Source organism: Taeniopygia guttata, chromosome 3 (genome assembly GCF_048771995.1).
Source record: "Taeniopygia guttata chromosome 3, bTaeGut7.mat, whole genome shotgun sequence".
Taxonomy (NCBI): Eukaryota; Metazoa; Chordata; class Aves; order Passeriformes; family Estrildidae; genus Taeniopygia; species Taeniopygia guttata.
Window position 1 is genome coordinate 101,972,384 of NC_133027.1, and position 12,745 is coordinate 101,985,128.

Consider the following 12,745-nt stretch of genomic DNA (forward strand, 5'->3'; position numbering starts at 1 on the left):
ACCCACTCACCTGGCTGAGGGCAAAGGAGGTCAGAGCCCTGGGTTAGGCTCTGACATCCACACCCAGCCAGTGCTGCATGTCCCTGGTTTGTGAGAACCCTATCCTGGAGGGTCTATCCATTCCCACATGCAGGAGAGGAAATAGGAGTGCACAATCCTGAATACAATTTTTAGCAAGTACACGTACCCAAACTCCCTGCCCCTGTTGTGGCTGTTACCAATTACCAGGGTTAGCAACACTTTCGCTGCCACCTCTATAGGCAGCAGTTCCCATCTGGATTTCCCCCTTTCCCTGCTGGGGCTGTTCTGGGCCTGGCCAGCTGCATGGCAGATTGCCCCTGGCTGCATCCATGACACCACAAAGGCACTAAATATGTAATGATGTTTTTACCACAAGGGACAGATTTCAAGGGACAGAAAAAGCAGAGGCTCGAGTGTCTGAACAAGGACTAAGTTTGCTGGCTGTGCTCAGAGAGCAGCTGCCAGCTCTGCTTTCACCACGAGCTGAAGGAAGAGATCAAGACTGCCGGGGGGAGCTGGCAGCTACTGCAGCAGTGGGTAACAGACCAGGTAAAAGAGATTGTGGATGAAGATGGACATAGAATATTTTTAATGGTGAAAAGAGACATGTTAAAATGAAGAGCATTCACTGCATTCAGTGAACATATTATGAATGACTGCCTGGAGTTACAGCTGCAGCATGTAGGAGATTCCCCAGCAGAGCACCAGTAGCTGCTGGCATTTGGTGAATGTTCATTCACAAGACAGCTCTGCCGAAGATGATGCCTACTTTTCTGACAGTTATTTTCTGTAAAATACTACCCATTTGACTGGTAACAATCTTTTAACATCTTTCTCACAGTAAATTCTCTTTCTAGGTCATAAAAAGTAAAATGTAATGCATTTTTCAATACACACCATCACCTGTGTGATCCCATAAAGTTCAATTGAAAACTGCAGCCAGTGCTACACTCTTAAATAACCTTTCTCCACAATGCTAACTGAATATTATTAGTACAGAGTTGTCAAGGATGAATAAGATGACTGGAGGTCACCTTGTCTAAGGCCCCTGCTCAAGCAGGGTCTCCTGGAGCATGTTTCCCAGGACAGTGCCCATGTGATAGAGAACTGCAGGATTTCCACAGCACTGCTTGATGTCTTAGTCAATCATACCATCAGTTTTAAATTGCCTCATTTCTTCCTTAGGCTTATAGTTTTCAGTGCTTTTAGTGTAGGAAAGGGATGAGACTATTGTTTCAATGCCCTCAGAGACCGTTGGCTGCATCACTACAGACAGAGGAATAAATACAGTCTGCCTATAAAGATTAAAAGGATAATTACTGCAGTACAAAAAAAGTCTCTGTGAAAGACCAACTGGCTCAATGCTGTGTAAGAGAAATAATATGTAGAGGGAAAAGTCTTCACAATGAGATTTGGTTACATCTGTAAAATGTTAAAACCTCCTCTCATTACTCAGAGCCCACCAGAACCACCCCGTTTGACACAATTATTTAAGACCATCTACAACTGACCAAGCCCTTTACAGAGTTGCCAAACAGGCAAAGCCAATTCACAGATTGACACAAATTCACCTCCCCACTGAGGCTGTGAATCACCACATACGTTACACTAAAATTAAACTGATATGATTGTGGATTCCTTGCTTTATTTTTTTTTCCAGTAGGAAATTCACCCATGTTTGGTTTGAATTACTCACTCATTGCACTGAAACAAATAACTAAATGTAAAGATATGAGTTCCTTTGAAGAGAGTGCAAATCAAATTTGGGTGATAATTAGCAGCAGATAATTGAAACCTACTGTTTGTTTGCACAGAATCTGATGTTACTGAGTTACCTCTGGAATGGACAAATAGATCTGCATATTCTGCTTTCCACCCTGCTTCTCATTTTTAAACCTTCTACAGAACATTGTCAACTCACCAATGTCACAGGTCCTGCAACCTTGTTAAGTAAATGAGGGGACAGAGGAAACTAGTGAAAATACTCTTTTTTTCTGTTCTAAAAAACATTGGACCTTTAACAATTTACATCTGATCCTTCTCCTCTTCCTCTCTATACACACAAGAACACCAGATTTCAAGATAAATCTTGTTTTTGCATTGCAGTACAAACAAGCAAGTCTGTATTTGAGTATAAGGTTCTAAGGCTCCTGGTCACCCCATTTGTGGTATGGTTTGATCCAGTTTTCAGTCTCAAATTCTTTCAGTGCCTGGACCCTGGCATCAGAGCCATAAAACTGCTACTAACAACTTCAAGTCTGAAAAAGCATGGCAGACAAAAAAAAAAAAAAAAAAAAAAATCCAGTTTTCCCTGCCATCAATAATCTTGTCCTGGTATTTATTTCTACCAAACCAGCCAGGTAAGGAAGAAAATACCTTCACTGTAATTGGGGTAGATGCTAAACGCATCTGCATGTGTTATAGCAGAGGGGGTATCTTAGCTAGAGAGTTTACAAATTGGAGACATAAACACGACTCCAAAAGTTACGGAAAATGTATGGAAAATGGGAGCACAGGTAAAATACAATGATTTTTTGTGGGATCCTGCTTCATCAAAATGGCTCTGAAACAAACCATGCAGCCTCTGACAGAACACTGCTGAACAAACAGTTCAAAGTGACTTAAGACTAGAAGGATGTCAGAACACTTTATTACTTAGGAGATTAAAATTTGATTGCCAAAGGATAAAACAAAACAAAATCAGAGTGGGGCGGTATCTCCCTTTTAGCTTTAACAAAATCATATGTGTTAATATTTCACTTTAAAAAAAGGAGTCCTCGGCTTCCTGGGAAGTGAGACTTAACTCTCAGACTGTTGTGACAGGACTAAAACTGCCCTTCTGAATAGACAAGAGTAACATCATGCATTTTCATAAAGGGAATTCTAATTACTACAGGTATCTTAATGTTGCATGTTGTTTCACTAAATACTCAAAATTAATCAAATCACTGGGGAAAATTTTACCTCAGGGAAAAAAAAAAAAAAAACAAACACTGTACTAGTAAATAGATTCCACACCTTCCTTACCTCTTAGTAAAGACTTATGTTGTCAATGACACTCATTCAGTAGCATGAAAATACTTCCCCCATTCCACAATACTTTGGAACTGACTCAGAGTTTTTAGCAGTGCTCTTGCTCAAATTAACATCAAACCTTGCATATTAGATAGGTTCTTTCACAAACACCTTTTAATATCAGTGTGAGCCCATCCTTGCAAGTGTTAGGACACATAAATCCTCACCTGAGTAAAATATTCACTAAATTCATTCTTCACCCAGACACAAAGGCAAAAAGAGCTGTGTGTTTAATATTAATTATGGTATCTAATACATAAACAGATACAGTACTGTAAAAATTCCTGTGTCTACAACACATCCCATGTTTTTAAAATCAGGTTTAAGTAATTTTAATCTCAGATCCCCAAAATATCCATCCTGCACACATCTACTCGCCTTCCTGCTCATCTCTTCCGAACCCTGGAGCCTCATCTCCTTCAGCCTCATGTGAATTTCCTTCTCTGGACACAAAGGTTTCCAAGTCCCTGCTCCTGAGCACACAGCAGAGAGCCTTCCACAGGCACAGCAGACAGTCTACTTGCCCTTACTAACAGAGGTTTCCAAAATCCCTGATTAATTTTGCCATGAAAGCAACGTGGAGTTGTTCAAGCTCAATAATATTAACTCTGTGCATTTTCATGCTGCTGGTCATTTGTCAGCCCCAGATACACCCAGCAATGCCTCGCTGGGACATGAGCTCTATCAGGTTTCCAGGGATGGTGACTGCACTCCCTGGGCAGTCCATTTCAGTGATGAACAACCCTTTCAGCCATGAAATTCCTGTTATATCCAGCCTGAGCCTCCCTTGGCACAGCTTGAGTCTTTGCTCTGTCACTAGCTGTCTGGAAGAAGAGGTCAATCCACGCTCTCCATATATACATACATGCATATGTGTGTGTGTACATATATTAAAAAAAAATAAAATACAGAAAAGCCTTAAATTCTGATGCAGCTAGTTCATTTATAGAACATTTTTTCCCCACAAGGCAAGATATAAACTCTAGAAAAAAAATAAAATGGGGTTTATCCTCAGCACACAGCAGGACAACTTCAGATGTTTTTGCTTTACACCAAAAATATTGGTTCAGCTGGACACCGTGTCCTTCGCAAGTTTTCTCTCCTAGTACAAGAGGCTCCCTCAAGCTGACTTGGTGTTTACCTGGTGTAACTCATTATTATGCACTTTTTTCCATGTCTAATATGATGACCAGCTGCAAGACTAGCAGCACTCACAATTTCCAATCCATAAATCACAAAGAACTCAGTACACCCATCACTGCTCATCTGAAATCTGTACATGCATTGCATCTGTGCACCAGAGCTGCTATGAGCAGATCTTCACCAGACCTTGCTTCAGTGACTTTCTTCAACCAAAGTGAGAGCTGACCCCCAGTCACAAAGACAATTTCTCCCATTTCTTGAAGCTGTCTGACGAACGCATTGTTGCAAAAACTCCAAGGAAACATGTGTATGATTTAAAGGGAAAATTCAAAGGCTTATTAGAAGAATTGATGAAGAAGAGAGAAATTCCTCTAAGTTTTAAAATTGTTTACACTTACCTTTCCTTGTGCCAATCTGATTCTGGGTTTTGGTTTTTTTTTCATTCAGATCCTCAAAATGAACGGTGTTTTGACTTTCTTACATCACCTAGCCATTAACAGACATACCCAAATCTTCAGAAATTCTGCCCCAAAAGTTGGACTAAACATAACATGCCCCAGTATAAAAATACAATTGAAAAGCAATTAAAAAAATAAGTTCTTATAAGAAAGTTATTCTCAGGTGAAGACACCTGCACAGTAGACTTCACATAAAATGTTTAGGAATACAAAACATTTGCCTGGTGATTCTACAGGGATATGACAAAAAGAAAAAAAAAAAAAAACAACCCCAAGATGCTTAGCCATCCTAGCCCATAAAGAGATTAAAATAGCATATAACTGATTTTATTGATTTTGTTACTGTCTGAATCCATGTGGGAAGCATTCGAAAGGCTTATTTATCTTGTCTCATTGACAAAATAACAAATACTAACCACAAAGATTTCTACCTTTCAACAGTGCAGGCCCTACTCCAAGATGAGAGGCAGTGCCCTTCACCAATGCTCCACTTCCATAGCCTCCAAAAATAAAGTGAGGATGTTCCAGGCATAAGAGCTTTACTAGATTGGAGTCTCAGCATACTCTCTGAAAAATTCAATCACAGTAACAACAGGTTTGTCACCCCTCTAATAAAAGTAGGAAGATTCCCTGTACCACCAGCAATTGCAGCATCTTCCCACAAAATACCCACACACAGGTATTTAGAACCAAATGCAGCTGACATGAATCAAACCTGCAGCGTGGATGCAGTGGCCACTTCATCCAAAAGCCTTCTCACCTTCCATCTCCCTGAGGCACCAGAAGATGATGCCTCTACCTTGTGAAAATACACCAGAGAAGGAGAGCATCTCTCAAGAACCTCGCTGTGTTCTGGTATTAGACTTCCAATACCAACAAGGCAGAACCATTGGCTCTCTTGTACTTTGGAGATTAACATTACTGAATGTAGTTATAATGCCACATGAACCAAATCCTAATGGTGTATGTTCAGAAAGATGCATAAGGAGTATAGAAAATTGGCCTAAGTATATTACAACAGAGCTGCATCATGAAAAGCCAAGGAGTAAGAATATTTTGTAGTCATATTACTTAAAACTGACACCAATCATCTTTTGGAAATGTAAATATTCAGCTTGGTTAAATCAAGACAATCACAGGTAGACATTTTTTCCCAAATCTTTGGCTGTATTGCAATGGTTGTTTCAATTTGTAATCTCCAACTAAACATTTCCTATCCATGGATTAACAATATATTTACTGACTTGTGTCTTTTAACAGTATTTATCCAACATAACAAAATAAACTGCAATTTGTTATACTTTTTTTTTTACAAAACATTTTATAAATATTTTTACAAAATGTATACAAAGCAATTTCAAGTGAGACATACTTTACAAATGAAGGTATTTAAGCAAATAAAGTCCATACCACGCTGACAATAAGTGACACATCCTCTTTAAGTGAAGTCAGTCTGTAAGGCCTCCCTACTCTAACAGATAAATTATACCAAAATCTTCAAAATTAACATAGTTTTCTTAATTGCCAGTTTAAAATTTGTTTTGATATTAGGCAGTATTAAATAACATTGAAATCACAATTCTGATCCAGCAAAATAATGAAAACATGTTTAAACTCATGCATATTCACAATACTTTGCTGGACTTGAGCCCATATGATTAATAAACTTTTTTTAAGCACCACAAAAATACAATTATTTCATTTACTGCTTCACCACGTACCAGAATTCCTTTAAAATTGAATTCAAAGGAGTGAACAACAGAACATTAACAATCTAAAAGCAATCTTATTAGGATTGTTCAAGGGGTTCCTCTCATCAGCAGTTCAGAGAAATGTGTCTGACCAAATCAATCACCATTACTGTTTGCAATTTGTCATTTTTTACATGCCATTGTCCTCCCTTCTCAATCAGATCCAACAGAAGACACATAACCTGATACTTCAGTTATGTATTTGCTGTAGAGAGGCTGAAAACCCCATACCCTTTTCAAGGTGGTACAACAAGCAAGGGGACTGATGAATGTGCAACTTCACTTTTTTTCCTTAATAAAAGAAAAATTTAACTAGCTAGCATACAGCTGTGTAACTTACTGCTCTCCTTCCTAAATAGTTCAAAATGATAAATTAATAAAATTTCCAAAATGATAAAATAAAATATGCATCAGGATACACAGCCATGAGAATATTATTAAATCTAAAAAGGCAATAGGTGAAAACTATCTGTCAGTTTTGCCAATAAGAAAACAACTACCTGCCTGAGAGTCTATTCTGTGGACACCCAACTAAAATTTTAAAACTGGCAATACTTTTTAATATTTCATACAACACTTGGGAATGTTGGGTTTTTACAAACACGTACTTTAAAATTGGCACATTTTTTTTAAATGGCAATTAGCAACATATAAAACCAGTATTTCCATTCATGTTGAAGGGGAACTGAATTTTAAGGAAGTTCATCTTTCTCTCATTGCTTTCTAGATTTGGTTTCCTTTAGCAGTCAGACAGTGGACTGCAGCTCAGTACTGAGTTGCACTGTAATGTTCTACTATCCCAAGGATCTAATTCTGCTTCCTTCCATGCCATTCAGATGGACTGGATTACACACCAGCAAAACTTTTTGGTTTCTCTCCTGGCAATCTGACTGACAACCACAGCTTGTCACAACGAGCCTCTTACATCACGAAAATCATAATCAGCAAGTCTGGAAAATGGCTGGTAATGTTTCTGAGAAATGGTGGAGAAGTTCTGGGGGAGAACATGAGCATACCTTAGAAACCACAAAAGCTGTATCCTCCTGAGCAGACATATGTACTACACACACGTGACCAATGTCAGCGCGTTTATGTGCACTAAAGCACTCATGACCAAAGTAAACTTGAACAAAGCAGCATGGGCAGCAAAAAAAAAAAAAAAAAGTCATAGATTAAAATAAATAAATAAAATAATAAGATTCTATCTTAACAACATGACAGCAAGCCAAATGTAAACCATGCAATGGTTTCACTTGGCTTTACAATATGAATTAATAATTACACACTTTTTGATATGTTTAAACAATGGGATTGCTGATCAACTTTGGTCTGTACATATCTTGATAATAATGACTGCTACGGTGGATGATTTAACATTCTCTGACAGCAAAATGCAAAAAAAAATCAAAAATAAACACTGGCCTTTAAATTTACTCAGAGTAAGGCTAACATCCTCTTAAAATATAAGCTACAAATACAGTTTTCAAATCAAAGTGCTTTTGACACTTGGTCTAAAAAAAACAAACAACAAATAAAATAAAAAAAAACATTTATACCACTTCAGAAAGACTCAAGGCTGACTACATCCAATTATAAAATGCAAAATCTTTTCCTCAAGAGATAACATATATATGTATTATATATATAAATTCATGGCTCTATCATGGCCTCATCCTGTACACTTTGCTATTTACTGGCTTCCATTCTACCTTCCTTAGTCAAGCATTTATTACTTCATATCATGCCACTGTGACTAAGATCATATAATATCATCCCACAGACTAAAGTTACCCACTACAAATATATCAAGTACTAGTTTCTGCTCAGAAAGCAATAGAAAAGCACTTAAAGTTTAAATTATGAAGCCTTGTAAACACACTGATGATTTCCTTCCAACTTAAAAAATCCTAGAATACAGATTCATTAACAAAGCAAATAGTCACTTCTGAATAGAGGTACAGTGGGTTTTCCAGAAAAACTAAAAATTTGATGATTTGTGAAAGAGAAGGGTAGGGGAGAATTGTTGCTTCCATCACTCTTTAAAAACATTTTCTTAATAAATATATCCTTTCAAATGACTGTGATTGTCAGTATATTACCATATTATATAGGGCCTAACAACCTGCAACCCTGTTACGTTGCAGTACTGCTCAATAATCAAAAGCACTATCATAATAATACTTGAAACAGTAAGGCCCTAACAGACTGCATTCTAACAAGGATTAACTTTACTTGGATATCTCACTGTAACCACAATGAGTATTGCTCTCAAACACAGAACAGAATCTAGTTTAGAAAGGTTAACCTTAAATGCATGTCAGGCTGTACTTGTGGTGTCATTCACATTTGCTTCTGCTAAGAGAAACATAACTTGTCCATGGTACTGTAACTATTAACACTCTAAGATACTATTTACAGCTGCTTCTAAAATAGAGTCAGTTTCTACAACACTTTCATTGTGGTCTGGAATAAATTTTTCCAGGCAGTTCTCTTGTGAAGCGATAGGTGAAAAATTAGGGAACTCTAATTCAACTGAGCCACTACTTGCTGCCTCATTTTGTGGCTGCCTCCCAGCTTTTTTAAGTTCCAAGATGTTTTTAAATGTAGTTTCTAAACTCTTACTGAGAAGTAAGTCTTCCTGGGGTTCACCAGAACCCTTCCTGCTATCAGGATGCAAAACCTCATTCTTTGGAGAGCTCCTCAGAGTTTTGTCTTGAAGTGAATTATTACACGTTACCTTTGAGAAAGACTGAACTGCATTCCTTGATATTTTATTGTGTGTTCCATGACTGCCTCTTGACACTATTTTTGACAAGTCTTCAGAACTCAAAGAATTCTCAGTGGGCTTGGCAAGATCTTTCCCACTCATCCTTTCTTCAGCAAGGGCCACGTATTGGCTCTCAGAAGAACAATTAGCTTTTTCAAACTTTAAAGCTTTAGTGAGGCTCTCGGATTTTTTAGTAGAAGCTTTTCCTTCTTGTGGCGTCAGAATGTTGTTAGGCACTATAGGAAGTTTACTGTGATTTGTGGACTCTGCTGAGCTGGATTTTGGTCGGTCTCTGGCTTGGGATTTGGTAGCTTGACTTCGAGAAGTTAATGTTTTGCTAGACTGATGGTCACTTTTGCTGGACTGTGCTTCTTCAGCTGTTTTCTCAAATTGTTTGGCAGAACAACAAAAATCGGCCTGATAACCATCTGAAAATTAAGTAGAAAGATTTTACTAAAATTATCTACATATCCAAATAACTGACACTCCAACACAGTTTCTGTGTACTGAAATTCAAATAACATACACAGCTTATGGATCTGGGTCTTAAAGAGATGTTCATATGCTTACGTGTTCTGCTGTGTACAGTGCAAGAGATTAGCACTAAATTAATCAGCACACTGCTCACGTATGTGCACTGTAAAAATCAGATTGAGGGCACTTCCCAGCATTCTAAATATGCAAATATGGTCTCTGAAAATTAATACTTTCTACAACACAACCTGTGAATATCTCTTAAAATATGCAGATCATGCAGAACCTTTAAACAAACTGTGGTTGTAATCTTACACAAATAATGTGTTTCCATGTGCTATGTTCAACAACGCCCCAGTTAAAAATGCTGCCATTTAAATGGCCATGACACTCCAAGTGCAACACTTCATTAAGATGAACAGGAGTATTCATGCTTCAAACAGTGCTGGTCTTTCTGGCTGCAAGCAAACTCAGAGGCTCTTCCCTGCTAGGATGGAGGCACTGCAGGAGTCATAACTGTTGTTGAAAGAAATTCAAACATTTCTCTGCCAAACAGGTAAAATATTTTTTTCCCCACAAATAACTGCTTCAACCCTACAGTGTTCTCTATATTGCTGAAATCTGGAGTTTTAAAAAGTAATCTTGCAAATGCTTATTCAGTATTTCACTAACTGGAATCCATAGTAATCAGTGCCTCACTGTGGCCACAACTATTTTTAAGTACTCTACATTTAATTTAGAAATTAAGCATTACTTACCAGGATCCACAAGTGCAAGACGCTTTTCCCGGGTCAGAGATGCTCTTTCCTCCTGGTTAAACATCCTGTCAATCATAACCATTTCTGCAGAGGGATTTATCCGCTGGAGAAAAAGGAAAAATGCAACCATCTCTGTAGTGACTCATATGTTGGCATCAAATCAAAACATGGATAGCTTAGTTAAATTTCAGAAAAAAGAAACTTCTTTTATTATGTATTTGCGAAGAACATTCACAAGTCAACAGTCTTGACTCTGACCCAACCACTACTGAAACTCAATCACGAAATATTACTCACATTGTACTGCAAATTTTATTTGGGAAAGACTTTAAAACATGGAATTGCTATTCCAGTTGTACAAATTGTACTTTTGTACTTTTTCAGGACTGAGTATGCTTACTAACACTTTTTTTTTTTACTTCATATAGTATCCTTCTCTTTTAGAGGCTCAACCAGCAAAATTCTTGAACTGGGACCACTCTATCATCTTCCCTGCACTTCTCTCCTATCCTTGTAACTAGCAGGTGCAGAGCTGCATTTTGCTGACAATGCCTTCAAGCCAGCTGGATCCATCCATCACAGAAAATATTCACTGCACTAGGCCGTAACACAGGCAACTAGTTTCAAACCTGAATGCTATGTGAAATAAACTTTTCAAAATTACTAAATGGGATTTGCCACGCAACAGATTGCAAATATTTAAGGGCTAGGGTCTTTTAAAATGCAACTGCTAGCTTTAAAACCATATTAATTCTAACAGCTTATATTGTGTATTCCTGTCTCTAAATATCTAAATGGCTATTATGCTCAAATTCAAAACTTTTCCAGGTTTGAAAACTAGCATATCTGAAGTCACAATGGCATTTCCTGATCCTTGTAAAATACATTCTTTAACTTTGTCAGTTTTATTTTAACTCATACCTGGAATTGTGAAAGCACTTAAATCAGAAGCATTTCTGATGAAGTTCCACCTAGCTTTTAAGGACAATGATTTCCTAAACTGTAATATGATTTGGCTCCAAGTATAGTATGGCTGGAGACCTCTGAATAGACAACATCAACATTATTTCAGGTTTTATCAGCCACAGACATACACAGAAATCATCCTCCTGACTATTGCAGCCTGTTCAGGGTAAGAGCAAAGCAGAAGCAGAGAACAGAAGTTCATGCACCTGTTCTGTAGGTATTGTTTTAACAAACTGAATCCAATCCCATAAACAAAGTGTACCAGTGTTTGACACCTTACCATTGCATCTTCTATAAGCAAACATCTGTATTTGTTCAGCATAGCCTGTGTCCTCTTCAGAAGCTGTGTAGCGACAGATTCAAATTCACTGTCCACTAGAAAGACAAAGTACACTTTCAAACACTGCTGTTCAATAACCTGCACAAATTTTAAAATGTTCCTTTTCTTACTGCTCTAATTTACATTAAGAATTCTCGCAATACACTGATTACAAACTTACTGCTAATTTTTAAAAAGAAAAGTACCTTTTCTTAAATCTTCTTCTGTTGGCAGTGATCCCTGGCACACATGGTATGAAAGGAGTCTCTGAACTGCATCATTTAATGATCTGAACCGACTTTTATCTGGTGTCACAGCATGTACCTGATCCTTCTGTAATTGCTGTAGAATACTACAAAAAAATTAATGATATATACTTAACATACTGTACAGAGTTTTTACATTGGCAAAAGTAAATATTAAGGTTTCTGCAACAAAATTAAAATGAAATAATGACTTACAAAGCTCCTTTAGTTAACTGTTTAGCAGCAGGCCTTTTCTGTCCAACTAAATGACCATCGACCTAAGTTCAAAATAAAAGACAAATTACAATATAGCCCCTCATTTGCAAAGCCTTAGTTTCAGGATTTGTTTCTGTCAATTAGGTACATTACCAACACTAACTGTAACCACCAAATAAGTATAAACACTTCCATCTATCTCCTATTTTCACAGGGCACTGTGTATCCACAAAACAGGGAAGTGACATAAACCAAAAGTCTGAAATGCTTTTTGTAGACAAATTCCACTGTTGTGCATTATACATACTTCACTAAGAAAGGGAAGATCAAAGTTAACAGTTGCAAAGAAGGAAAGATACAACTAAAAACTTTTATAAATAAATCTGCTCATACAATCTGTCTCTGCATTTCTCAGAAGATGTCATCTTACCTGATATTGATGGAATAGAGTACCTGTGAGGAAAGCAGGCTAAGGCTGTGCACTTAAAAACCACAGTGGATGGGGAGGGGTGGTAAAATTCATTCTAGGAATTTTATTTCAGTGTCAATGCT

General features: G+C 37.5%; 1 protein-coding gene across 6 annotated transcripts in view; it reads right to left on the minus strand.

Moving 5' to 3' along the window:
- Positions 1–5,915: 5,915 nt before the first annotated feature.
- Positions 5,916–12,745, minus strand: part of BICRAL (BICRA like chromatin remodeling complex associated protein) — a 70,053-nt gene continuing 63,223 nt past the window's right edge. For 4 of the 6 annotated variants that reach the window (XM_072927524.1, XM_030269037.4, XM_072927523.1 and 1 more), the window contains 5 exons: positions 12,194–12,255; positions 11,939–12,084; positions 11,694–11,788; positions 10,448–10,550; positions 5,989–9,643 (listed from right to left, as the gene is read on the minus strand). In XM_072927524.1, coding sequence (XP_072783625.1) covers positions 8,841–9,643; positions 10,448–10,550; positions 11,694–11,788; positions 11,939–12,084; positions 12,194–12,255 — 1,209 coding nt within the window. In that variant the 3' untranslated portion in view covers positions 5,989–8,840. Of the gene's footprint in view, positions 9,644–10,447; positions 10,551–11,693; positions 11,789–11,938; positions 12,085–12,193; positions 12,256–12,745 lie in introns of all 6 variants that reach the window. The other 2 variants (XM_030269041.4, XM_012572375.5) reach the window with 1 other exon arrangement.